This window comes from Magallana gigas, chromosome 9, assembly GCF_963853765.1.
Source record: "Magallana gigas chromosome 9, xbMagGiga1.1, whole genome shotgun sequence".
NCBI lineage: Eukaryota > Metazoa > Mollusca > Bivalvia > Ostreida > Ostreidae > Magallana > Magallana gigas.
In genome coordinates, this window is record NC_088861.1 from 19,762,699 (window position 1) to 19,787,900 (window position 25,202).

Consider the following 25,202-nt stretch of genomic DNA (forward strand, 5'->3'; position numbering starts at 1 on the left):
AAAGAAATTACTTATTATAATTAATTAACGATAGGATTATTAAGTTTCAAATAAATGTATTGGAGTTAAAGTCTGTGAGATATCTGTATCCTGCAGTTCAGGTTTATTTGAATCAAAGTTTAAATTTGATCGAAACGTATCCAGATCGACTTTAACACTTATACCGAAAACGAAATGAGAGGGGTTGCGAAGAAAATGGATAAACTCTATATGCATGCCTATCAAATTTTCTAAAGAGAATAGATTGGCTACTTTGGAATCATCGTAAATATTTACACCAGTGTTGTATTCTCAAATATATTCTATTAAAACATTGTGAGCAATAAGTATGGATCCAGTTGCAAATTTATTATGAGTTTGGGAAAAGGAAGTTTATCCAACACACAGACAAAATAGGACAACTAGAAATTTACAGATATTTATTACAAACTATAATGCATCAATAACATACAAATACAAAATAACAACTTCAACACGTCACTCAAGATCAAAAACACATGAAAGACTAAGAACAATTCCCAATCAAGTTGACACTTTTTCTCTTCCAAACGCACCGAAGACCCTGTCAAAGAAAGTCCGTGACCGCCTCTTGAAATCCACAACCTCACGTGACAAAATAAGAAACGCGTCTGTTACCGTGTCAACATCTTCGGAGGCAGATACTTCAAGAAAAGGACACCCCATTTCATTGGCTAATCGCTGACCTAAACCAAGAGATGTGTATAATAATTTAAAACATATTTATCATACGGTTTTTGCGCTTTAAAGGAGTATATAATAGGCAACATTAAGAAATGTAAAAATTTTCATGTTAAAATTCAGGTATTTTTCCCACGAGTTATCTCTCTTCCATAAACTCTTCGACAACTCTCTCTCACCTTCTTCCTGTGTGACTTTCCTCATATGAGCCAGGTCACACTTGTTTCCTAGTAGGACCATTGGAATGCTTGCCCCCTTCCGACAGTCGTCGATCCTCCTCCTGATGTCCTGGATGACGTCAAACGTGTCCCTACTGACCACGGAGTACACAATGAGGACACCGTCCGCCCACCGGAGGACGTCATCCCGCGCCCCGCAGTCCTCGCTCTACAACCAAACATACAGACACAGTGTGGGTATAATGTCACGTCTAGATAACTGTATGCAGTCCTCGCTCTACAAGCATACAGACACAATGTATGTACAATGTCACGTCTAAATAACTGTTTGCAGTCCTCGCTCTACAACCAAACATACAGACAAAGTGTATGTACAATGTCACGTCTATATAACTGTATGCAGTCCTCACTCTCAATCGCAGCTTCTCGGGCCTTTCCGGCAAGCTCGGAAAAACACCTCGAATGTATTACCTAGGCGTCCATGACAACCCCCCTTTTTATAAAACTTGATATAAATGTAACACATTTTACGATCTGTTGAGATGTGAGCTATACTTCATTAAAGTAAACGATATACACTAAAATATAACACAGAAGCGACATACAAGACTGTCTAGCCAATACTTATTTTAATGGGAAGCGACTCCATTTTGTATAAAATTCTAACATCCGGTGATGTTAATACATTCGAGGTGTTTTTTCGAGCTTGCCGGAAAGGCCCGAGAAGCTGCGATTGTCCTCACTCTACAACCACAAACATACAGACACAGTATATGTACAATGTCACGTCTAAATAACTGTATGATGTCGACGTCCTCGCTCTACAACCAAACATACAGACAAAGTGTATGTACAATGTCACGTCTAAATAACTGTATGATGTCCTCGCTCTACAACCAAACACACAGGCACAGTGTTGGTACAATGTCACAAATAAATAACTGTAGGCTTACTGTCAACTTGCTACAGATATTTCTTCAGGAATATAACAAAATGAACATTTTATAGGGGGAGGGTGAATTTGTTTTCAAGGGTAAGAGGTGTGACACTTTTTTTTTATTGTTTATTGGATTGGTGTAAATTTCAAAATTGAAAATGAGGCAATAATTACTGTGTCATTAATAAATGTAAATTATGTTGTACTTTCACCCACACATTAAGAATTAACATTATGATAGGTGAATCTTTTTTTTCTTCAAAATTTGTTTTCTTTTTATCTATTTTTTGGGGGGTGGGTGGAAGGGGTGGGGAAGGTATGGGGTTCTGTTTATAAGTGTTTTTTTTAATTAAGTGTTTGATTGCTAAGTTTTCTTTTACTGTCAAACTAAACATGTGTATTAGAATAACATTCGAAAAACTAATTCCTTTATTTCACTAATTCCAGTGCAAATTAGAACACACTTATTTTAAATAAGCTGATGAATTTTACAAATTGCAAGCTATGTCTGATGCTGAGACCTAAATGCACATAAGTTTTAAAAATTTAAATATTTTCATGTTAATTAATGAATACTTCAACTTATGTAGGTCACTATATAGGTCATGCATCCATGCACGTGTTTTATAAAAACCAGACAATATATACTTTATTAGGTTTTTAATTGTTTTTATATACGCTAGCAATAAAACTTTAGACGGTCTCCCCGACCTATGTAATTTACCATACAAATGCCTCGCAAAATTGTTTCCAAATATATCAGAAATTCAATAATTGAACATTTTACTTGACTCTACATGTATTCTCATTTCAGCCCCCCCCCCCCTCCCCCCACACACAAACACATCCAAAGAAAATAATTCCATCTCTAAATGTACTGATATTTGAAAACAATCTAAGAAAGAATTTAGGTGGCCCTGTCCCAGTTGTTCGCATTAAATATAGAGCTATCTAGATCAAATACTCGTAATATCTCAATTCTGTGAATGTTGATAAATGTGTGGGTGTTTCAAACACTCTAAAAACAAACTACGTATATGTTTCTTTTTCTATAAATACTTGTGAAAGAGTTTTGGTGAAAAATGAATGTAAATTGATGTTGAGATAAAGAAAGATTTATTATTCATTTTTAACAAATTGCGTATGTTAACGTAGAATAGACCCTCCTGGATTTATATTCGAAACATGGAACATTTCAGGTTCGTTCTCAATTGCATCACAAAATGTTTTTGTTGTATTCTTGATTTTACATGTCCAGAACAATGGTACCTGTATTTTACACAGATAAAACCTTGGTATACAGAAATTCATTCGATGACATCGGTATATATCAAGAGGTCAAGAGCTCGTTAAAATGTTTCTTCGTGACAGCATTAGAGCACAAAGTAACTCTATACCTGCAGTTTTATGTAAACATGCAAAGGTCGAAATCTTTTAAGTACTGTGAGTAGCAGAACCATTTTAACAAGAACTTGGACTTTGGGTAGTTGCTGTCAAACAGCAATGTGACGTATGCATGTTTATTTCATTATAGGCCACTAACCCATTGGCATTTGTTCTTTGGAATCAACAAGATTTGTCTGGCTTTTGAGCTAAGACTTCGCAATCGGTGCATATTTCACTTGAAACCAGCGTCATTCACGATTTAACTTTAACTTGTTTTGACGCAAGAAATAGAGAGTTACGTCCTACTGAAAGTCCAAGTTAGGTCTTGTTAAAATGGTTCTAAAAGATGTTCTGAAACACCCTATATACGAACTGTGCTGGTACCTCGGATATGGTATCTAAGACTTCAAACGTGATCGTTTCTCCCTCTGTTGTCGTCGTGTATTTGTACTTTGATTCTGGAAGAAACAAAAAATAACGGAAATAAAAATACCAACGGGAAATAACAGCGTTGACACTTTAGTACAACAAAATGTGTCTGGTACAGAGCACGGTTTTTGTCAATGGTGTAGCACGTCTGTTCTGTAAAAAACGATGCAGTATGGCATACAAGTAATTAGATGCACAGCAAAAAAGTCTGACAACCACATTGCTTTTAACGTTGTGTAATGGCAAATCATTACAAAACTGCTGATGAGGAAGAATCCCTCTCTTCCTTTTTCTCTTTTTGTAATCCAATTATTTCGGCATGGTTCAATTCATACAATGTACCCTTTGCAGCTCATGTACCCATTTCTGCTACTGACAGAGCAAGTATCTTTTATTTAACTTCCTAATGCTAATACACTTTTGGTATATCTTTTATTTGCAATTAAACAGCAACTCTATGACCATGGATTTAATTCTAGAACTGAAAATCTGAAACCGATGGATCATTAATTTAAAAATTAAAACACTTCCCAGCGTTTCCTCAGCAAAATTAAAACATGGATAGAAGTGCTTCTATTAGATTACAATTCTCGAGGCTCGTACTTAACGAAATGCACCGAAGCAATCAATTATTCACAAGTTGACGCTTCTAGCAAAAATATACAAATGGCTAGAACTTAAGCATCTGTATTAGATAATAGGGTAAAGAGGGTTGTCTAATTACTGCAATCCGACCGACCCTGTGTAAAGGCACGTGCCATTTAGGTGCAAGTGTTTCCATTAAGTTCAAACACTTCATAAACCAACAAACCTAGTGAAACAGCCATTATAGCTCCCCAGTCAGCTCATACTTCCCCGACCAATTTCTTTCTTTCTGAGTACAGCATGACATGCGTATTGCATAACGCTATTCCAGTATAAAGTCTATTTCAGTTTTGCTTGCTATATAGAGTGTTAAAGCTTGGTCATTCATAAATACGTTTTGTATACTTCAAAAAAGAAGTTTCAACTTATGGATTTTGTGCAGTCGTATATTAAACTAGGAGATGTGAATACATGTACATTTTTTTTTCTTGGAATTGTCCGTAAACTGTTTATATTGACGCTAAAGTGACGCATAAAACTTTTTCATCACGTTTTGAATCAACGATTCTATGAAGCCTTCTTTTCAAACTTTAAAGTATTGCACGGTATATTTTTTCTCAGACAAATGGCTTAAAATATCCATTCGCAAACATATTGTAGATAATAGAGTTAAAATGATAAAAGCCTGTCTACAAGAATCGAATCGGTGCATACACTTATGTTAAAAATACTGTAAACGAGAAACAGTGATGACAAAATGATTTGATAGAGATTCATATTGATTACCATTTTAAAGATAGAAAATACCAACCTAAAACCACGTGATTATAGATCTACAAGAAAATAACATATACTAGATTTTATCGTATTCACAATCAGCAACACGCTTAACGGTCATTGGGAACTGATTACCGCTTATCTGTAAAGGTTACCATTTACAACAGCCGGCCTTGGGCAAGGCAGCATCTATTCAATCTTATCAATGGAAGAACACAAGATTTGTACTCTCTCTCTCTCTCTCTCTCTCTCTCTCTCTCTCTCTCTCTTTGCGTTTAGAAGATTTTCAAAAAGTTATGTCAGCCACAGTGTTTCTTTCTTTCGAATGTAGTACCATAACTAGATGTACAGAGCATCTCTTCTTAGAATACATAATACTAATTTTCACAGTGCTTTTACAAGAAATTGTGTCTAAAAGATATACAGCATTGTTAGTCTGACCCTCAATTCGTTTTAGTTGTACGAAAAAGCATCGTACACATCTTGATTAAATGTAAAATGTAAAACGCTTTGACAATAAATAATCTCAATAACGATGGGTATTGGCACTCACCAACTGTCTGATCATATTCCCCGATGAATCTCTTCGTCAGAAAACGGACAGAGAGCGCTGAAAAGACAACAAATGAAAATCAGAGTCATGTTGTCAAAGAAATTTCTTTATTGATAGGAAACGACTTTATATATCAAACAATCCAAACGACCTTATCTTTATCTAATATTGTCTAAGAGTAGGTTTAAACTCTATCTGGGCGAGTTTGTTTGTTGTTGATTTTTTGCTATTTTAAAGACCATTCGATGTTTTACTTAACATGCAATAAGTACAACAAATTCAGAGACAAAAACATAACAACTAACAAAGTTACTCATGTAACGGCAAGAAGAACAACTAAATAAAAACAAAAATGATCGAGAGAGACAACAATGCATATTTAACCAATAGCAAAAGCCACGAAAGTCAAAGCGAAAGCCTTATCACAATACCAAGAGTGACATGATCAGAGGCAAAACAACGACAACTAGGGCAGCAAGACAGGTTCAGTAAAAATGATGTTATAAAGTAACTGTTCAGAGCAGTAACAGCAACAATGAATAATACTTCAACAACAGCGACGAATAGTATAGCAACAGAAACTAAAGCTAACATAATAGCAACAACAGAACCGAATTGCACAGCAACAAGAACTACTGCTACATATTATTGTAACAACAGCAACATATATAGTACAGGAACAGTAACTATGGACACTTTCGTGTATACTAAAGGAGCAGCAACATCAAAGACAAACGAATACTCCAGTAACAAGAGGCACAATTACAAACACTATCTGAGCAGAAACATCAATAACTTTGCATATAAAAAGTCACATTAGGAGCAACATCAGCAACAGTAAAACAAATCTACAAATATATATACTAAAGGGAAAATACACCAGATACAGGAAAACTACAAATACATATGCTAAAGGAGCAGCAACATTAACAACTTGGATAAAACCAAAACATACACGAGTTCCAACGAAGTATACTTTAGGAGAGAGAACAGTCAACCAAATTACAAACAACAGCAATACAAACTTCAACTACATGAACTATTAGAGTAGCACCATCGGACAACGACAGCAAATATTTAACATGTGAGAAGTATAAATATATAGAACTGCAAATATTTCTACGACAAGGGCAGCAATAAACAACAACAACAACAACGACTATAGCTAAGACAACATACACTACAACAACTTCTACTTCAGGATTAGCAACAACCATCTATATACATGTATACAGATCAATATCTAAAATGATCTCGGTTTTATATATTGTTTTTGTTGTGAGTTTTTATTCAATTTATAAAAATAAGAGATTGGTCTGCTGTTTGATATGCTAGTTTGTTATACTTTCATGTTAAATACTGAAATCTGATTGGTTAAGACGCAGTTGATAATATTTACTATTACCCTCAGCGTTAGCAACGCACTTGGCAACGGGTAACATTAAAAAATGTTACATGCGCGAAAATTATGCGCGTACGGTTCGCTGTAGAATTCACATTATTCCTATATAAAAGCAGTAAAATTTTCTTAAAAATTTTAAAAAAGACATTCAGTATAACAAAGTAAATAGTGCCTGTTTGGGAGGATAACAGTTGAAATTGACACCCCTCGAAAACCATTGTCAACCTCCGCTTCGCGTCGGTTGACAATGGTTTTCTCGGGGTGTCAATTTCAACTGTTACCCTCCCAAACAGGCACTATTTATATAATTTCCGTACGTATATTTTGTATACTTTGTGAAATAATTTTTAAAATTAAGGCATTACTTTTACTCTTATACACAGATGAAGGCAACGTTCATGTTGGCAATGCACATGTATTTTCCATGTTCTTACATAGACATATGTTGATTGTAATAAATACAAATCATATCACAGATATAATAAACGTTCGCGGTTTTTTGTAAATATTTCTCCCGATTATTGAGTTTTATACACCAGATATAACTACGAAAAATAGACAGCGATATTTCATACTCTGCTCTCCTCTTTATGAAAAATATTTGAGATTTATTGAAAGTGATAAATAGCTTACGATTGATTGATAAGACAAGTTATCGACATACCAGTATAAAACAAACAATCATTGCTTTTGGCTTCTGCCAGACGGCTAGCAGCACCAACCCCTGCTTCATCAAAGCAATATCAGACAAAAAAAATTATTAGAGAGAGCAGGAAAGAAGGTCGATTATTGTTCTAACATCAGATAAATATTAAGATTGATTTAGAGTGAATTTGACAGGAATCTGGCGAGGGGAAACAGTATATATAAACCCGAGACAGGCAGCCAAAAAAGAGAAAGCAGATGGTGAAGATGCGCAACACTTGTTCTATCCATCGAGCAGTACGCTGCATATATACTAGTATCATACAGAGGGCATTTCTTGGTTATCACCAATGATGTAACTGTTGTCGAAAGGGCGCGCGAAGCGTCATAGCAGAAGTAACTGTCAGGGGGAATTCCTCGTCTGGTTTGTAATCATATGTATAGTTACGTGTGTTCATGTTGCGTAAAGGATGAACGTCGGGTCATTGATGCCATGCCCTTTGGTTTACGTTGCACTACTAACAACACGTTTTGTTTATGTGGCATTAGTTGTCTTTTTGTAAAAAGTCAAAATCTATATCAGTATATGCACTTTTTTCTTTTCTATATCAAAGGTATCTCTTTTATGCTCGCATTTGCATAAAACTCTATTTTTGTGACCAAAAATATTGGTCACGTGATCTTTTGCTGTGACTATTTAGAACCTCTAAGGTACTAAAAGCACAAAAAATGAAGAAAGATACTGATCTAAACAAAATAAAACATTTTCATATAGATACAAGTACATGCAATATATTAAATAATGGCCATAATATTAAAACATTTTATTGTGAAAATGTTAAAAAAAAATGTTTTTGTCCGTTTGTAGGATACCGATCTGCTTTTTTTTTTTTGAAAAGATAGTTTGGTTTGGAAGTAAAACGATGTTAGGGAAAGATGGGAAGGTTCAAAAGAAAAAACTAGAGACGGGGGAGTTTTTGTAAGCCATTTTATGTCTAGAGCTTAACGAAAGACAGCGGTTATATGCAGATGATGAACAATATTAGCGTGGGCCCTAAGAATTTCACTTACACGAAACAAATTTCGAAAGTATATAAAATCTTGATTATCGAACCAACAGAGCTCTAAATACCAAGTCCCGATGCTTAATAACATTTTCTAATAAACGCTGCAATAAAACGTTAGGGTGTGCGGAAAGGTCAACCATTGACGTAAAATATCAAAAAGCAGGTCACTGATACCCACTTGTCTAATGAAAAATTAGCCGGTGGGTTTAATTGCCGTAATGAGTCCCCCATGTTTAACAAACTCCATGACTGAACAGAACATATCACTGATTATCTTGGTGAACAATGGCTGCTGTGAGGAAAAGTATTCCGCGATTATTGCTCACGTGAAGTTTAGAATGAGGATTTTAAGAGTTGGCACGGAACAGAAGTTGTCCAGCTGTTCAGTTTTTTTCTTTCTTTCTTCCCTTTATTATTTTTTTTTAACTATTGTTACATATGTTTGAATCAATTAGATTAAATTTTGACATCTCTATTAATGCAACATGTCTTTTATATTGTCGAATTTAATGAGACTATGGATTTTGCGTGTTTATCGACATACACAGTGACTTAATAAAACGTGGAGTTTACAAAAATGTTAAAATGGATCCACGGCTGTATCTGTAAAAAAAATAATTCAAACCGGACTATAATAAATTGCACAACAGCAATTGGAATGTCAATAATCTCTATAACAAGCTTGACCGCCTGTTCGATTCCTTTGGGCTTTTTATGCATGCTTGCCAAACAAAAAGTATTCCCATTGCCATTATGACTATTACGATTAGACAAGTCTACGGAACATGTGACGACGGAAAAATGAATCCAAAATGAACGAAAAGAAGGCCAAAGTCAGCTTCATTACTAATTTAATTCATTAACAGCTTACCAATTTTGCTGAAACACGTCACACACTCGCCTTTTGTGACATTTACCGACGCTGACAGCAATGAACATTTACCGCTTTAACCGATGCATGTCACACAACAAAGGACACCTACCGCTTTTGCCGACACCGTCGGTTCCAATGACAGCGACCTTGGTTTCACCAAACGACGACTTCTTCCGGCGAAGATAGGGTCGCAGGGTGTTTCCGGAATTGTTGGTCTCGGACAGTCCAGTTCCGGGATTCATATTACATCATTTCCATTTACCAGCTTGTTAATAAAATGGTGTGTTCGATATATATAGGAATATATTACTTAAGAATTTGTTTACAAAAACATCTTAAGTTGCCTTCATGACTTATTAATGATAAAACTGAATTTTAAAATATGGTTCTTTACATTGGCCCATCATTACTAACAAATTTGATCATTAAACTACATGTATTAACAAAGGTTTCGGAAATAATCGCAAACTTACGCCTTGAGAGTAAGGAAATATTCCAACAGCTTTTGATCGCATTAACAAATGTCTATCATATATCTACTAGCATCTCCAATCACCTGTAGTACCGCTCACATACAAACTCTGACAGAGTCGGACATATCTGCTAATATCTAGTGAAAGCCCATCAGCGCTGAAGAATCCTCCAAGCGAATCTTACCGTCTATAAATAACGTCGACGAGGGTTTTCCAAAGGGCATACTGTATGCAACAAATGTATACAAGTCAATAGTATATTAATTCATTCATTTACCCATGAACTTTGTTTATTGCAACCAAGCAACAGTAGGGGGCAGGGCAATTTTTCCGAGTCCTGACAGATTGCAGCGTTGTTCTGGAGTAATTCATAATGGTACTTTAAGGCTTCTTGACGAATCTTCCAAGTATTCCTGACTTTTATTGAGGCAGGTAGTTCGGTAAAAACAAAGGGAGGGGGTTACTGAAGGTGGGGAGATGTTTGAACTTTGCTCTGTTGATGGATAAGGTCTATCATTCAGGCAAAGCCAGTGAAAAAAAGAAACCCTCGAAAATTCAGGCAGGTGTGTGGAATTTTTATGCAGGATTTTTAAACAAACTGTTTATGTAAATAGAAAACATATAGCGACCCAGTGATGGACTTCTGATGTAGTTTATCTCTCCGGATGCAGGAGGTCTTAATTGATATGGATAAATAGGGCATAGGGTTAGAGAGAGAGAGAGAGAGAGAGAGAGAGAGAGAGAGAGAGAGAGAGAGAGAGAGAGAGAGTAGGTCTCAACATTCCATCTCAAACATCAGAGAGAGAGAGAGAGAGAGAGAGAGAGAGAGAGAGAGAGAGAGAGAGAGAGAGAGAGAGAGAGAGGGTAGGTCTCAACATTCCATCTCAAACATCTCATGTGTATCTCAAGAAAGAAAGAAAGAAATAAAGAAAGAGAGAGAGATTGAGAGATTTTTAGAATACCAATCATTCAGAAAGGTATTCTAATATTTCAGCGCATGTGGGTTTTAAGTATGATAGCAACACGATTTCTCACTTATCACAGAAGTAAATATTTGTAAAGCACTGATGGGCAAAAACCTAACACATTTCATTCATAAATTGGATCCAATATGATGAGTGTAAATAAAGCACGGCTGATCACTTCCGGATTTTTTGTGTTTTGTGGAGATCAGCAGAACAAATCCAAATTATCACATTCGCTTAAAGTTTCAATAAAATAAATACCTTTGTGATTAGCTAAAAATTTTCAAGAATTTCGAATAAATGAATGTAAAAAAAAACCCAGAACAAATATCAGAAGTGAGTAACCTATTTATTTTTTTTTTTTGCAAAGAATTTATAACATACATAAAGCTACAATCAAGCATTTTTTTTTTTAATTTGGTACCCCTTACGACCTCCGATATATATTTATAAACAGCACTGTTGCCTTTAAAGTTTGCGTTTTAAACGCACGTACGTAAAAAAGGTCAGATCAAACGCTTCATTTTGAAAAAAAAGAATTGATTGAATTTTGGACATTTCAGTATACAATGTGGTCATTAACATTACAGTTTTAGCTGTTCATGTCTGTAAACATGTAATTTGGATGTATATTGGTCAATACAAATTTATCTGGTATCTTTTGTATTATTTTATGTTATATTAATAGCTAATAGGTATACGCATTTGAAATTACAACATGATTATTCGACATCAAATAAAACAAAAACGAAATTCAGAGAAAGGAAATTTACTCGTATATTTACTCCATCTTGTACACATAACACTTTTAAATTCGATGAATTTTAAAGCGAAAATGACAAAAAATAAATCAATCTTACAAACAAGAGACGTTATAATTCGTAGATTTTCGATCAAAATATTAAACATTGATCATTCATATTTTAAATATAAAAAAATGCATAATTATTCCAGTATACATGCAGAGTTCTCATACAAGAAACCACATATAAAGCTGCTTACAGATTCAATTGACAACGATTTCTTCAATAAACGTGTATACAATGGACTTGTAATATCACGGTATGCTACTATTGACTCTCTGTTGACAGTGATTTATCGATGACAGTAATGGTTGACGACTTATCACTACTACCTGTTTAACACCCGTTTGACTTCCTTTATGTACTGTTCATCGTTCTTTCTCTTTCTGAACGGGCTTTTCAGGAATTCTGCCATCAGTGGTGTGGCGACTAGTCTTTGGTAATATTGCTGAATCGAACAAAAATATTAAATATTAAAATATCATTATGAATATATGCAAAATTAATGTATACATGTCTATGTAATATAAAATGGACAAGAAATAGATTCTGAGTGGCAATTATTTTCATCTTCTTCTACAGTAATATATACTAGTATGCCAATCCCATAACAGTGGTCACAAAATGAAATTAAAGTCTTTGAAAAATAAAAATTAAAACATTAAAATTTTTCAAACATCTGCATATGTATCATGTTTAGTATACATGTATTCTTTATTTCTTGAGTTCCTTTATTTAAAATAAAAAGTTAAAAAAACCAACTGCTTCTGGGATTGCATTAGTAAAAAAAATTGATGGTTTTCTTCTCAGTTTGCACTTTCTTCTTTCATCTGTATACTCCGGCCTTTCCTTCACAGTGATTTGATGTAACAGTTTTTGTTTTATACATGTAAGACTTCAATCCCGTATACTTTTACGCATATTATTTCTTTTATCTGTACGATACACGTACCTTAAATCTTTCTTGTTTTATTCTGATTTTTTACTTGCTATATTCAAAACTTCAATACGATGTTCTATTCCTGTTATCTGTTTAGGACACGTAACTCTTTTTCAGTGCAATTTGATGTTTGGCTTTCATAACAAACCTTTAAGTTAATCATTGTGCCATGTTTTCCTCTAGGCGGATTTACATAGTTATGATTATGCATTGCGCAATGCAACGAAACATTTGGAACCTGATTTAAAATATTCCCCGCTTACGTTCGTATTAACAGATTAACAATTGATGAATTAAATACAAACCCTTGCTCTGTATTGACATAATGAAAACATGTACGTACTTTACTTTCTGGAGTACATTGTGGAGATAGAACCATTTTAACAAGAGCTTGGACTTTGGGTAGTTGTGTCAAACAGCAATGTGAAGTGGGCCTGTCTATTTCATTGCTGGCCACTCAGCCATGGCTTTTTTGGAATCAACAAGATTTGTCTTGCTTTTTAGCGAAGACTACGCAATCGGTGCATATTTCGCTTCTAACCGTGTCATTTTTAACTTTATTTGACGCAAGAAATAGATAGCTACGCCCTACTGAAAGTCCAAGGTCTTGTTAAAATGGTTCTATATGTAACACTGGCATTGTACCCACTACGTTTGTTGCTTTGGTTCACGTCCGGTTTATGCTTTTTCTCTCTTTGTTTCAGTAGTATACTCATGTATGTACCTTAACTTCACTGTGGTCATCAAGGAAATCGTCGCCCCCAAACTCCACACACGACAGGAGCACCTCCAGGAAGCCGACGTCCGCCATTGTTAAAGAGGTCCCCACTAGGTAGCCACTTCCGGTTTCCTTCAATCTCTATAATTTTAACATTCTCTTTTTCAATGTTTTTTTTCCCTTACAAATCGATACCAAATGTACAAAACCATTTCCTAAATCAAAAGATATATTATTCAGCATTTGATACTGAAATATAACATTATCCCACTGAGTTGGTATAATTATATCATTTTGTCTTGGGTTATCTAGATCTATGGCTTTACTGATTTTTGAGTTAGACTTGCGCATTTTAAAAATGAAAGGTTTTTCAAATACATACAGTAAGTTCTTTTCTTTAATGGTATAAGTCTAGAATAACATGTATTCCTACAGTACGGGTTATTTCCTCAAATAGTCTTTTCTTTGATGTTAATTATTTTGTATTGAACAATCCACTTTCGTAAATCTTTTGTTAAAAATTCATTTTACAATGATCTCAGTTGTCAGATGTAGATAACAAAATTTATTAAAAAAAAAAAAAAAAAAAGTATATAAAATTTCTTTTTTCGCGTACATTTAACTTCTAAACGATATATGATTTAACTTTTAATTTATAAAGAAATAAGTTGTTTTTGAAAAAAAAAAGAAATGTCTTTAAATTCTGATCTTTGGTTGTATGACCAAGTTCTCTAGAATTATCAGTCTGTTTCAATGATGAATGAAGTAGCACGGATCAACACACCGCTGGTAGTTAGTCGAAGTTTATATGATATTTTGTAATTGTGTTTTAATGGCGTTATCGACAATAAATTAAGTGCGCTATAGAAACATTCTGTCGTGCGACAGGTGCTAAATAATGAACCCAGTTTCACAAGGTAAAGTAGAGTTTCGTAATATATTTGTAATTTTTTGTGAGATCGTGATATTTTATCAATACTTGCAGCGTTCGCATTCGCCTGATGTTATACATGTATCATTTGTTACAACATTTCAGTCAGATAAATAGTTAATGTTTGTAGGGCTTGCATACACGTTATGCGTGACAGAGGCCTACATTCATCTTTGATGTCAATAGCCGGATTAAAATTTCTTGATCTTCGATCGCAAACCTATTAAATCTAATTGCGCGGAAATTACGATAAATCGTCACGAAGATTATAGAAATAATAAACGTATAATATAATTTCTTCAGTACAACCCTGCCTCCACAAAAACAAGGTAATGCAGCCGAGTGCAAAGAAGGAAGGAGTTGATATTTTTTGTTAATTTAAAGTGTAGAAACGAATTAATTAAGGTTCACCTTTTCCAGGGCTGGGAAATATTTGTCCTCCCCCGCCGCTTTTGCGTCCTTTACGGCTTGTTCTTCCGTTTTCGTAACGAGCACCGGTAGAAATTTGGAGTAGAAATCACGTGACGCCTCGTAGTACATGTCGATCCTAGAATATGTAAAAATATATAATTATATTGCAAGTAAGAAAATGTATAGCAATGACAATAGACGTGTAAATTAAAAATAATACAGCTACATTTTCTTGTCCAATATACTATTGAGCTGTTTTCTAAGGCCCAATGCATAATTAATGACCATCTCTCTTTCTCTCTTTCTCTTTATCTCTCTCTCTCTCTGTTATGTAATATAGATTAATTTAATGCACACATGTTTATGTATTACAATAAACAGTTTTAGCATTGTGATTTTTTATGACAAACAACGATGTAGGATGTCAGATGGTTTTTTTTATATCGACTTCTCGGTATTTTACAGTATATCGCTATATCAATTATATACCATCTTCCCAAGTAAAGAGTTTCTGATCCGCTCCGCTCTACATAAACAGAGCGGATCAGAAACCCTTGACTTGGGAAGATGAGTATATACATGTTGTACAATTGTACATGTAAATGCGAGCTCTTTTTAATATATTATGCTTCGTTTCTACAAAAAATAGCTAAATAACTAAAAATTAACCCATATCTACATTTGTACATTGATTTGTGCTCTCTCTCTCTCTCTCTCTCTCTCTCTCTCTCTCTCTCTTACATAGCTGCCTCTTTGTCGTCTGCTCCGTACATCCCGCCTTTTTTCGCCACGTAGCGGACGATGGCTCCAGTCTGGACTAATTCCATGTCATCAATCTTCAGTAATGGAACTTGTTTAAACGGCAAGAGGTCATCTACATAAGAACAAATACAACAAAAGCTTAAACGAAGACAAACATGTTTACATAATTCAAAGCTTCGGAAATTCTCTTAATGATCGATTACATGTAGCTTCGTTCTCATTGAAAGTTTATAAAAATTTGAAATTACATTTTTTCGCTGTATGAGCATGATTTAATCCCCTATACGACGAAAGTATATAACAAGGGTTGAACATATTAGCATTGGATGATAATATTGTGTGTTTGAAAACATCAATGAAAATTTAGATTTTTTCCCCAGTCAAATATCCATCTTCTTTCATCTAGTTTACAGACCACTTAAAATCTTTATTTGCAATCATAAATTATTCATTTTATGGATAAGTGATAAAAAGGTCTCTAAGGAAATGAACATCGGGTACGGGGTGTGTGTTTTCAGTTGCTCTAGTGGTTATGGCGTATATATGTATATACTTTACCTTGTATCAGTTTCTCAAACGGCTGCCGCTCTGTTAAGAATGTTTCCGTGAACTATCGGTGATAAAAAAAACGTGTTATCTTAATTTATCTGTGTCCTTATGGGAAAAGAAATATGGAAAAAATTAAGCAATATAAAAGTAATGTACCTTAGCCAATGACAAACGTTTTAAATCATAAATGTGTTAACATGCAGTATTAAAGTACATGAAAGTTAAAAAAAAAAACTTGAGTCATTGGATTTTGTGATGCGGAAAGTGTTTCAGAAATTCGACACCGAACACTTGATTCAAGGGGACAACTGTCGATGGGTAAACAATTTTTTTTTTTTACAAATGTGATATCTTTGTCAGTTAAGCTGACACCCCTTGGCTCTATCAAAATACCTCCTCCCCCAATTAAACAATCCAGAGAGAGAGAGAGAGAGAGAGAGAGAGAGAGAGAGAGAGAAAGAGAGAGAGAGAACTCTCCTGAATTACTATAATCCATACCGGTATTTTAGCAGCTGCCAGCATCATTCGGATTACCTCGCCCTTGCCTCTTCCATTAAAGTAGGTCAGATTGGCCATATTTGCTAGAACTTTGGCCATCCACCGCTACGACTTCTCCACTCTCTGGTTCTGAAAGGACGACACTGGAATGTTTTAACGTGGAAATAACTCTAGCTACAGCTTGTAGATCAGGGCCATGCATGAGTTATGACTGAGGGGATTATAGCCCATGTGAAGTGTGAATAAAAAGTAAAAAAACACTTCATCTGCAGTGGGTGTATATATAATGTAGGCGATCAATGTACTCTGTACAAGCGATGTCTGTATGCATTATTAATAAACTTCCTACAACCTTTTGAATAAAATGAAACATACTTTAGTTATTGACTAACGTTAAATAAAGAAAATGTTAGACACTAGTTTTATAATTGATAGATCTATACGGTATCCTTGTACCAGATGTCTACTTTATCGATCGATACATGCATATATATAAAATACCTTATAACCTGCGTAAGGTAACTGTAAATTACATATTAGATTTTGTCCATGCATGTGTTAACGTGCTGAGTAAAATAATTGCTTAATATTTTAATTTGTATAAACAAATCGTTAATCATATGCGCTTATCTGTACAATTAAGTAAAATGATATTAAAAATCTAAATTCATAATCATTCCAATGTATACATGTTCACTGTCTGCATTCAAATCATTGCACGTTTTAAAATGAGAAATATTTTTAAAAAAATCATTGGTTTGCCAATAAAGATTTCCGTGTACATTACCGTAAAGTACAATTATACGTAAATTACCTGTATGTAATGGCAAATAATCATCCTACATTAGCGCTCGTTTCCTGTTGTGTAGATTTCCCAAAGACCTAACACATTTCATTCATAAATTGGATCCAATATGATGAGTGTAAATAAAGCACGGCTGATCACTTCCGGATTTTTTGTGTTTTGTGGAGATCAGCAGAACAAATCCAAATTATCACATTCGCTTAAGGTTTCAGTAGAATAAATACCTTTGTGATTAGCTAAAAATTTTCAAGAATTTCGAATAAGTGAATGTAAAAAAAAAACCCCAGAACAAATATCAGAAGTGAGTAACCTATTTATTCTTTTTTGCAAAGAATTTATAACATACAAAAAGCTACAATCAAGCATTTTTTTTAAATTTGGTATCCCTTACGACCTCCGATATATATTTATAAACAGTACTGTTGCCTTTAAAGTTTGCGTTTTAAACGCGCGAACGCAAAAAAGGTCCGATCAAAAGCTTCATTTTGAAAAAATAGGAATGGATTGAATTTTAATGTGGATTTATCACAATACATGTGGTCATTAACTTTAAAGTTTTAGCTGTTCATGTCTGTACTGCAGTATACATGTAATTTGGATGTAGATTGGTCAATACAAATTTATCTTGTGTCTTTTGTATTATTTTATGTTATATTAATAGCTAATAGGTATACGCATTTGAAATTAAACCATGATTATTCTACATCAAACAAAAACAAAATTAAGAGAAATTTACTCGTACATTTACTCAATCTTGTACACATAACACTTTTAAATTCGATGAATTTTAAAGCGAAAATGACAAAAAATAAATCAATCTTACAAACAAGAGACGATATAATTCGTAGATTTTCGACCAAAATATTAAACATTGATCATTCATATTTTAAATATAAAAATAATGCATAATCATTCCAGTACATGTAGAATTCTCATACACAAGAAACCACATATAAAGCTGCTTACAGATTCAACTGACAACGATTTCTTCGATAAACATTGTATACAATGGACTTGTAATATAACGGTATGCTACTATTGACTCTCTGTTGACAGTGATTTATCAATGACAGTAATGGTTGATGACTTATCACTACTCCCTGTTTAACACCCGTTTAACTTCCTTTATGTACTGTTCATCGTTTTTTCTCTTTCTGAACGGGCTTTTTAGGAATTCTGCCATCAGTGGTGTGGCGACTAGTCTTTGGTAATATTGCTGAATCGAACAAAAATATTAAATATTAAATATCATTATGAATACGCAAATGTATACAAGTCTATGTAATATTAAAAGGACAAGAAATAGATTCTGAGTGGCAATTATTTTCATCTTCTTCTACAGTAATATATATGCCAATCCCATAACAGTGGTCACAAAATGAAATTAAAGTCTTTGGAAACAAAAAATTAAAACATTAAAATTTTTCAGACATCTGCATATGTATCATGTTTAGTATATTCGTTATTTCTTGAGCTCCTTTATTTAAAATAAAAAGTTTTTAAAAAACCATTGCTTCTGGGATTACATTAGTGAAAAAAATTGATAGTTTTCTTCTTTCCGGACACTTTCTTCTTTCATCTGTATACGCGGGCCTTTCCTTCACAGTGGTTTGATGTAACAGTTTTGTTTTATACATGTAAGACTTCAATCCCGTATACTTTTACGCATATTATTTCTTTTATCTGTAAGATACACGTACCTTTCTTGTTTTATTCTGATTTTTTACTTGCTATATTCAAAACTTCAATACGATGTTCTATTCCTTTAATCTGTTTAGGACACGTAACTCTTTTTCAGTGCAATTTGATGTTTGGCTTTCATAACAAACCTTTAAGTTAATCATTGTGCCATGTTTTCCTCTAGGCGGATTTACATAGTTATGATTATGCATTGCGCAATGCAACGAAACATTTGGAACCTGATTTAAAATATACCCCGCTTACGTTCGTATTAACAATTGATGAATTAAATACAAACCCTTGCTCTGTATTGACATAATGAAAACATGTACGTACTTTACTTCCTGGAGTACATTGTGCAGATAGAACCATTTTAATAAGAGCTTGGACTTTGGGTAGTTGTGTCAAACAGCAATGTGACGTAGGCCTGTCTATTTCATTGCTGACCACTCAGCCATGGCTCAACAAGATTTGTTTGGCCTTTTAGCTAAGACTTCGCAATCGGTGCATATAGATAGCTACGCCCTACTGAAAGTCCAAGGTCTGTTAAAATGGTTCTATATGTAACACTGGTATTGTAACCTCAGGCTACGTTTGTTGCTTTTATTCACGTCCTTGTGCATTTTCTCTCTTTGCTTCAGCAGTATAAACATTATGTACATGTACCTTTACATCACTGTGGTCATCAAGGAAATCGTCGCCCCCAAACTCCACACACAGCAGGAGCACCTCCAGGAAGCCGACGTCCGCCATTGTTAAAGAGGTCCCCACTAGGTAGCCACTTCCGGTTTCCTTCAATCTCTATAATTTTAACATTCTCTTTTTCAATGTTTTTTTTTCTTACAAATCGATACCAAATGTACAAAACCATTTCCTAAATCAAAAGATATATTATTCAGCATTTGATACTGAAATATAACATTATCCCACTGAGTTGGTAATTATATCATTTTGTCTTGGGTTATCTAGATCTATGGCTTCACTGGTGTTTGAGTTAGACTTGCGCATTTTAAAAATGAAGGGTTTTTCAAATACATACAGTAAGTTTTTTTCTTTAATGGTACAAGTCTAGAATAACATGTATTCCTACAGTACGGGTTATTTCCTCAAATAGTCTTTTCTTTAGTGTTAATTATTTTGTATTGAACAATCCACTTTCGTAAATCTTTTGTTAAAAAATCATTTTACAATGATCTTAGTTGTTAGATGTAGATAACAAAATTTATATATAAAAAAAAAAAGTATATAAAATTTCTTTTTTCGCGTACATGTAACTTCTAAACGATATATGATTTAACTTTTTATTTATAAAGAAATAAGTTGTTTTTGAAAAAAAAAAGAAATGTCTTTGAATTATCAGTCTGTTTCAAGGATGAATGAAGTAGCACGGATCAACACACCGCTGGTAGTTAGTCGAAGTTTATATGATAGTTTGTAATTGTATTTTAATGGCGTTATCGACAATAAAGTGTGCTATAGAATCATTCTGTCGTGCGACAGGTGCAAAATAATGAACCCAGTTTCACAAGGTAGAGTTTCGTAATATATTTGTAATTTTTTGTGAGATCGTGATATTTTATCAATACTTGCAGCGTTCGCATTCGCCTGATGTCATATCATTTATTATATCATTTCGGTCATATATAAATAGTGAATGTATGTAGGGCCTACATGCACGTTATACGTGACAGAGGCCTACATTCATCTTTGGTGTCAATAGCCGGATTCAAATTTCTTGATCTTTGATCGCAAACCTATTAAATCTAATTGCGTGGAGATTACGATAAATCGTCACATTAAGATTATAGAAATCATAAACGTATATAATATAATTTCTTTAGTACAAACCTACCTCCACAAAGGCAAAGTAATGTAATCCTCGACCGAGTTCAAAGAAGTTGACATTTTTTTGACAATTTAAAGTGTAGAAACGAATTATTTAAGGTTCACCTTTTCCAGGGCTGGGAAATATTTGTCCTCCCCCGCCGCTTTTGCGTCCTTTACGGCTTGTTCTTCCGTTTTCATAAAGAGCACCGGTAGAAAATTGTAGTAGAAATCACGTGACGCCTCGTAGTACATGTCGATCCTAGAATATGTAAACAATAATGCATAATTGTATTGCAAGTAAGAACATAGGAAATATAGCAATGACAATATGTGTGTAAAAATAATACAGCTACATTTTCTTGTCCAATATAATATTGAGCTGTTTTCTAAGGCCCAATGCATAGTTAATGACCATCTCTCTTTCTCTCTCTTTCTCTTTATCTCTCTCTCTGTTATGTAATATAGATTAATTTAATGCACACATGTTTATGTATTACAATAAACAGTTTTAGCATTGTGATTTTTTATGACAAACAACGATGTAGGATGTCAGATGGGTTTTTTTTATATCAACGCCTCGGTATTTTACAGTATATCGCTATGTCTAGTATATACCATCTTCCCAAGTCAAGGGTTTCTGATCCGCTCCGCTCTACATAAACAGAGCGGATCAGAAACCCTTGACTTGGGAAGATGAGTATATACATGTTGTACAATTGTACATGTAGATGCGAGCTCTTTTTAATATATCATGTTTCGTTTCTACAAAAAATAGCTAAATAACTAAAAATTAACCCATATCTACATTTGTACATTGATTTGTGCTCTCTCTCTCTCTCTCTCTCTCTCTCTCTCTCTTACATAGTTGCCTCTTTGTCGTCTGCTCCGTACATCCCGCCTTTTTTCGCCACGTAGCGGACGATGGCTCCAGTCTGGACTAATTCCATGTCATCAATCTTCAGTAATGGAACTTGTTTAAACGGCAAGAGGCCATCTACATCAGAACAAATACAACAAAAGCTTAAACGAAGACAAAAATGTTTACATAATTTAAAGCTTCGGAAATTCTCTTAATGATCGATTACATGTAGCTTCGTTCTCATTGAAAGTTTATAAAAATTTGAAATTACATTTTTTCGCTGTATGAGCATGATTTAATCCCCTATACGACGAAAGTATATAACAAGGGTTGAACATATATTAGCATTGGATTATAATATTGTGTGTTTGAAAACATCAATGAATATTTAGATTTTTTCCCCAGTCAAATATCCATCTTCTTTCATCTAGTTTACAGACCACTTAAAATCTTTATTTGCAATCATAAATTATTCATTTTATGGACAAGTGATAAAAAGGTCTCTAAGGAAATGAACATATTTAACAACACATTGGGTACGGAGTGTGTGTTTTCAGTTGCTCTAGTGGTTATGGCTTATATGTGTATACTTTACCTTGTATCAGTTTCTCAAAAGGCTGCCGCTCTGTTAAGAATGTTTCCGTAAACTATCAGTGATAAAAAAAAAATGTGTTATCTTAATCTATCTGTGTCCTTATGGGAAAAGAAATATGAAAAAATTAAGCAATATAAAAGTAATGTTCTTTAGCCAATGACAAACGTATAGAATCATAAAAGTGAGATTACTCCTCAACCCGGTAGATAAAAAGGTTACGATTTAAATGTGTTAACATGCAGTATCAAAGTACATATAAGTAAAAAAAACTTGAGTCATTGGATTTTGTGATGCGGAAAGTGATTCAGAAATTCGACACCGAAAACTTGATTCAAGAGGACAACCAACTTTTTTTAACAAATGTGATATTTTTGTCAAAGTTAAGCTGACACCCCTAGACTCTATACCTCCTCCCCCAATTAAACAATCCAGAGAGAGAGAGAGAGAGAGAGAGAGAGAGAGAGAGAGAGAGAGAGAGAGAGAGTTTATAACTCTCCTGAATTAAATATAATCCATACCGGTATTTTGGCAGCTGCCAGCATCATTCGGATTACCTCGCCCCGTCCTCTTCCATTAAAGTAGGTCAGATGGGCCATCTTTGCCAGAACTTTGGCCATCCACCACTACGACTTCTCCTCTCTCTGGGTCTGAAAGGACGACACTGGAATGTTTCAACGTGGAAATAACTCTAGCTACAGCTTGTAGATCAGGGCCATGCATGAGTTATGACCGAGGGGATTATAGCCCATGTGAAGTCGGCATAAAAAGTAAACAAACACTTCAACTGCAGTGGTATTCTCTTTTGAGAAGTGGACAGGCATAGCCTACATCCACTTCTCTTCGCAAGCCCTCATGTTTTGATTCTGGAAAACGTGTAAATGTCGGAACCAAAGTCGATCGATACATGCATATATATAAAATACCTTATAACCTGCGTAAGGTAACTGTAAATTACATATTAGATTCTGACCATGCACGTGTTAACGTTTTGTGTAAAATAATTGCATGATATTTTAATTTGTACAAACAAATAGTTAATCATATGCGGTATCTGTACAATTAAGTAAAATGATATTAAAAATCTAAATTCACAATTAATCATGTTCACTGTTCGCTATCAAATCATTGCACGTTTTAAAATGAGAAATATTTAAAAAAAATCATTGGGTGCCAATAAAGATTTCCGTGTACAATACTGTAAAGTACAATTATACGTAAGTTACCTGTATGTAATGGCAAATAATTATCCTACATTAGCGCTCGTTTCCTGTTGTGTAGATTTCCCACAGAACATCTGGTCGAGTCGACTTTCACACTTCCCTTGCTATTTACAAACCCATGGCCATGACAAGCACATATAAAATGTAACCTAATTCGACACAATCTGACATTTAAGCTTAACTGTTGTAGGGGGCAGTCACATAGCGCGTTTGACAGAGATTATGTGGACTTAAATCCACGCATGCCTTATCGTAAAATACTCTTAATATTGTTATTCAGATTTTGGCACTTGATTTATATTTATATACCGAGTATTTGACTTCTGCTTACAAGTGTGTCATTTAAAGCGATTCATGAATGACATTTAAACAAACTGCATGTTATACCAATCATGATAAAAGTTTCCCCAAACAACAAACCCTTGTGCCCACCAGATTAGAGTTTGATTTTGAAATTACTGATTTATATTCTGCAGTCAGAAGTCCCTCGTAAATTTTAACTTTTCACTGTATCTTTGTATAAATAGGGAGAGTTGCCCCCTCCCCCGGTTATTATTTCATGTACTGGCGCTCTTTTTAAAATAGAATTTCAGTTATCTTTGCCATGCATATCTATATTGATAGTTTATTAATGCAAACAATTTTACCTCCCTCTTATATATGAAATATGTAAACATGTAAGTAATTTGTAAACCTTAAGAGTAGGTCACATCTGTTCGAGATTAGTTGACGACCGCTGGGTCTAGATTTCCTTTTTTCATGAGGTTCACAATCGAATAGTAAAAATAAAGAAGTCATTTAATTAATTAAGGTGGCTCACTACACCATGAAATATTTTCTCAGATCAGCAGAAAATTACACGGTTGTGATGGATATCATAATGGATAAGACGTAGTTAATTTGAATAGGCAAAAATTGTGCAAATTGGATGAAAAATTACATTTTTGAAAATTTAAAAAAGTAAACACGAACAAAAGCTCCAGGCGGATTCGAACTCATGATCTGCGGTTCAGAAGCCCAATACTTTAACCACTGACCTACGACAGTATATTACCCAATCAAACGATATAAACAGTTTAACAAAACATATAAATCGCCATCTTGTGACGTAGTGTCTTGAAAAGTATAAGTCTAGGTGTAGTGAGGTACCTTAATTAATTAAATTCCCGTTCAGGCACTTAGCATCGTTTTTTAAATAATCTTGACCAAAACAGTTTCCAAAAATCGTCAAAATCCTAATCTCTGTGTATGGGGGAGGGGGGGGGGGGGGGTCGCCCCCTTCTGATGCTACATGTACGTGCCTGACGTTCATGACGTTTTATTTTATGCCAACCTGACGATCTGATATTGTATAATGTTATTCAACTAACACCGACAAACATTTTTGTACAGCGTCTCAATGAAGTCGTTTTGTTTGTTGATATTTGGCATGTCAATCAACCACGACGAGAGAGAGAGAGAGAGAGAGAGAGAGAGAGAGAGAGAGAGAGAGAGAGAGAGAGAGAGAGAGAGAGAGATCTACTTTTTAATTAAAATACACATACCTATAGAGGAAAAACAATTGAAACTGACGAAAGGGAAAATATCCAACATATCTTCGAATATAAATTATCATTTTTTACTTGAATATTTT

The 25,202-nt window shown here is 34.3% G+C and overlaps 2 protein-coding genes across 6 annotated transcripts; both read right to left on the reverse strand.

Moving 5' to 3' along the window:
* Positions 1-402: 402 nt before the first annotated feature.
* Positions 403-10,147, reverse strand: LOC105337537 (ras-related and estrogen-regulated growth inhibitor). The gene is made up of 6 exons (XM_066071947.1): positions 10,007-10,147; positions 9,643-9,798; positions 5,546-5,602; positions 3,586-3,659; positions 879-1,086; positions 403-704 (listed from the first exon to the last, which is right to left on the reverse strand). The coding sequence occupies exons 2-6, from the start codon at positions 9,773-9,775 to the stop codon at positions 523-525; spliced, it is 654 nt and encodes a 217-aa protein (XP_065928019.1). The 5' UTR covers positions 9,776-9,798; positions 10,007-10,147; the 3' UTR covers positions 403-522.
* Positions 10,148-11,724: 1,577 nt separating this feature from the next.
* LOC105337533 (glutathione S-transferase 3) lies at positions 11,725-23,768 on the reverse strand. Of its 5 annotated transcripts, none has more exons than XM_066070986.1 (7): positions 23,573-23,768; positions 22,868-22,996; positions 22,350-22,401; positions 21,757-21,889; positions 21,019-21,154; positions 19,735-19,869; positions 17,686-18,604 (listed from the first exon to the last, which is right to left on the reverse strand). In XM_066070986.1, exons 2-7 carry the CDS (start codon positions 22,964-22,966, stop codon positions 18,482-18,484), a joined length of 678 nt encoding a protein of 225 aa, XP_065927058.1. In that variant the 5' UTR covers positions 22,967-22,996; positions 23,573-23,768; the 3' UTR covers positions 17,686-18,481. The 5 variants fall into 5 exon arrangements, with proteins under 5 accessions (XP_065927060.1, XP_065927059.1, XP_065927058.1 ...); XM_066070985.1 differs by having other exon boundaries at positions 22,868-23,010; XM_066070988.1 differs by lacking the exons at positions 17,686-18,604; positions 19,735-19,869; positions 21,019-21,154; ... (1 more) ...; positions 22,350-22,401; positions 23,573-23,768 and adding exons at positions 11,725-12,222; positions 13,439-13,573; positions 14,775-14,910; positions 15,516-15,648; positions 16,095-16,146 and having other exon boundaries at positions 22,868-23,170.
* Positions 23,769-25,202: the final 1,434 nt, after the last annotated feature.

Excerpts from the sequence above, each read along its gene's own strand:
- LOC105337533 (XM_066070986.1), bottom strand. The coding sequence starts at position 22,966 with ATGGCCAAAGTTCTGGCAAAGATGGCCCATCTGACCTACTTTAATGGA. Across the intron at positions 21,155-21,756 it reads GACGACAAAGAGGCAACTAT|GATCGACATGTACTACGAGG; the intron begins GTAAGAGAGAGA and ends TACATATTCTAG. Across the intron at positions 18,605-19,734 it reads ATGACCACAGTGATGTAAAG|CAATATTACCAAAGACTAGT; the intron begins GTACATGTACAT and ends TGTTCGATTCAG.
- LOC105337537 (XM_066071947.1), bottom strand. The coding sequence starts at position 9,775 with ATGAATCCCGGAACTGGACTGTCCGAGACCAACAATTCCGGAAACACC. Across the intron at positions 3,660-5,545 it reads GGAATATGATCAGACAGTTG|AATCAAAGTACAAATACACG; the intron begins GTGAGTGCCAAT and ends TGTTTCTTCCAG. Across the intron at positions 705-878 it reads GAAAGTCACACAGGAAGAAG|GTCAGCGATTAGCCAATGAA; the intron begins GTGAGAGAGAGT and ends CTCTTGGTTTAG.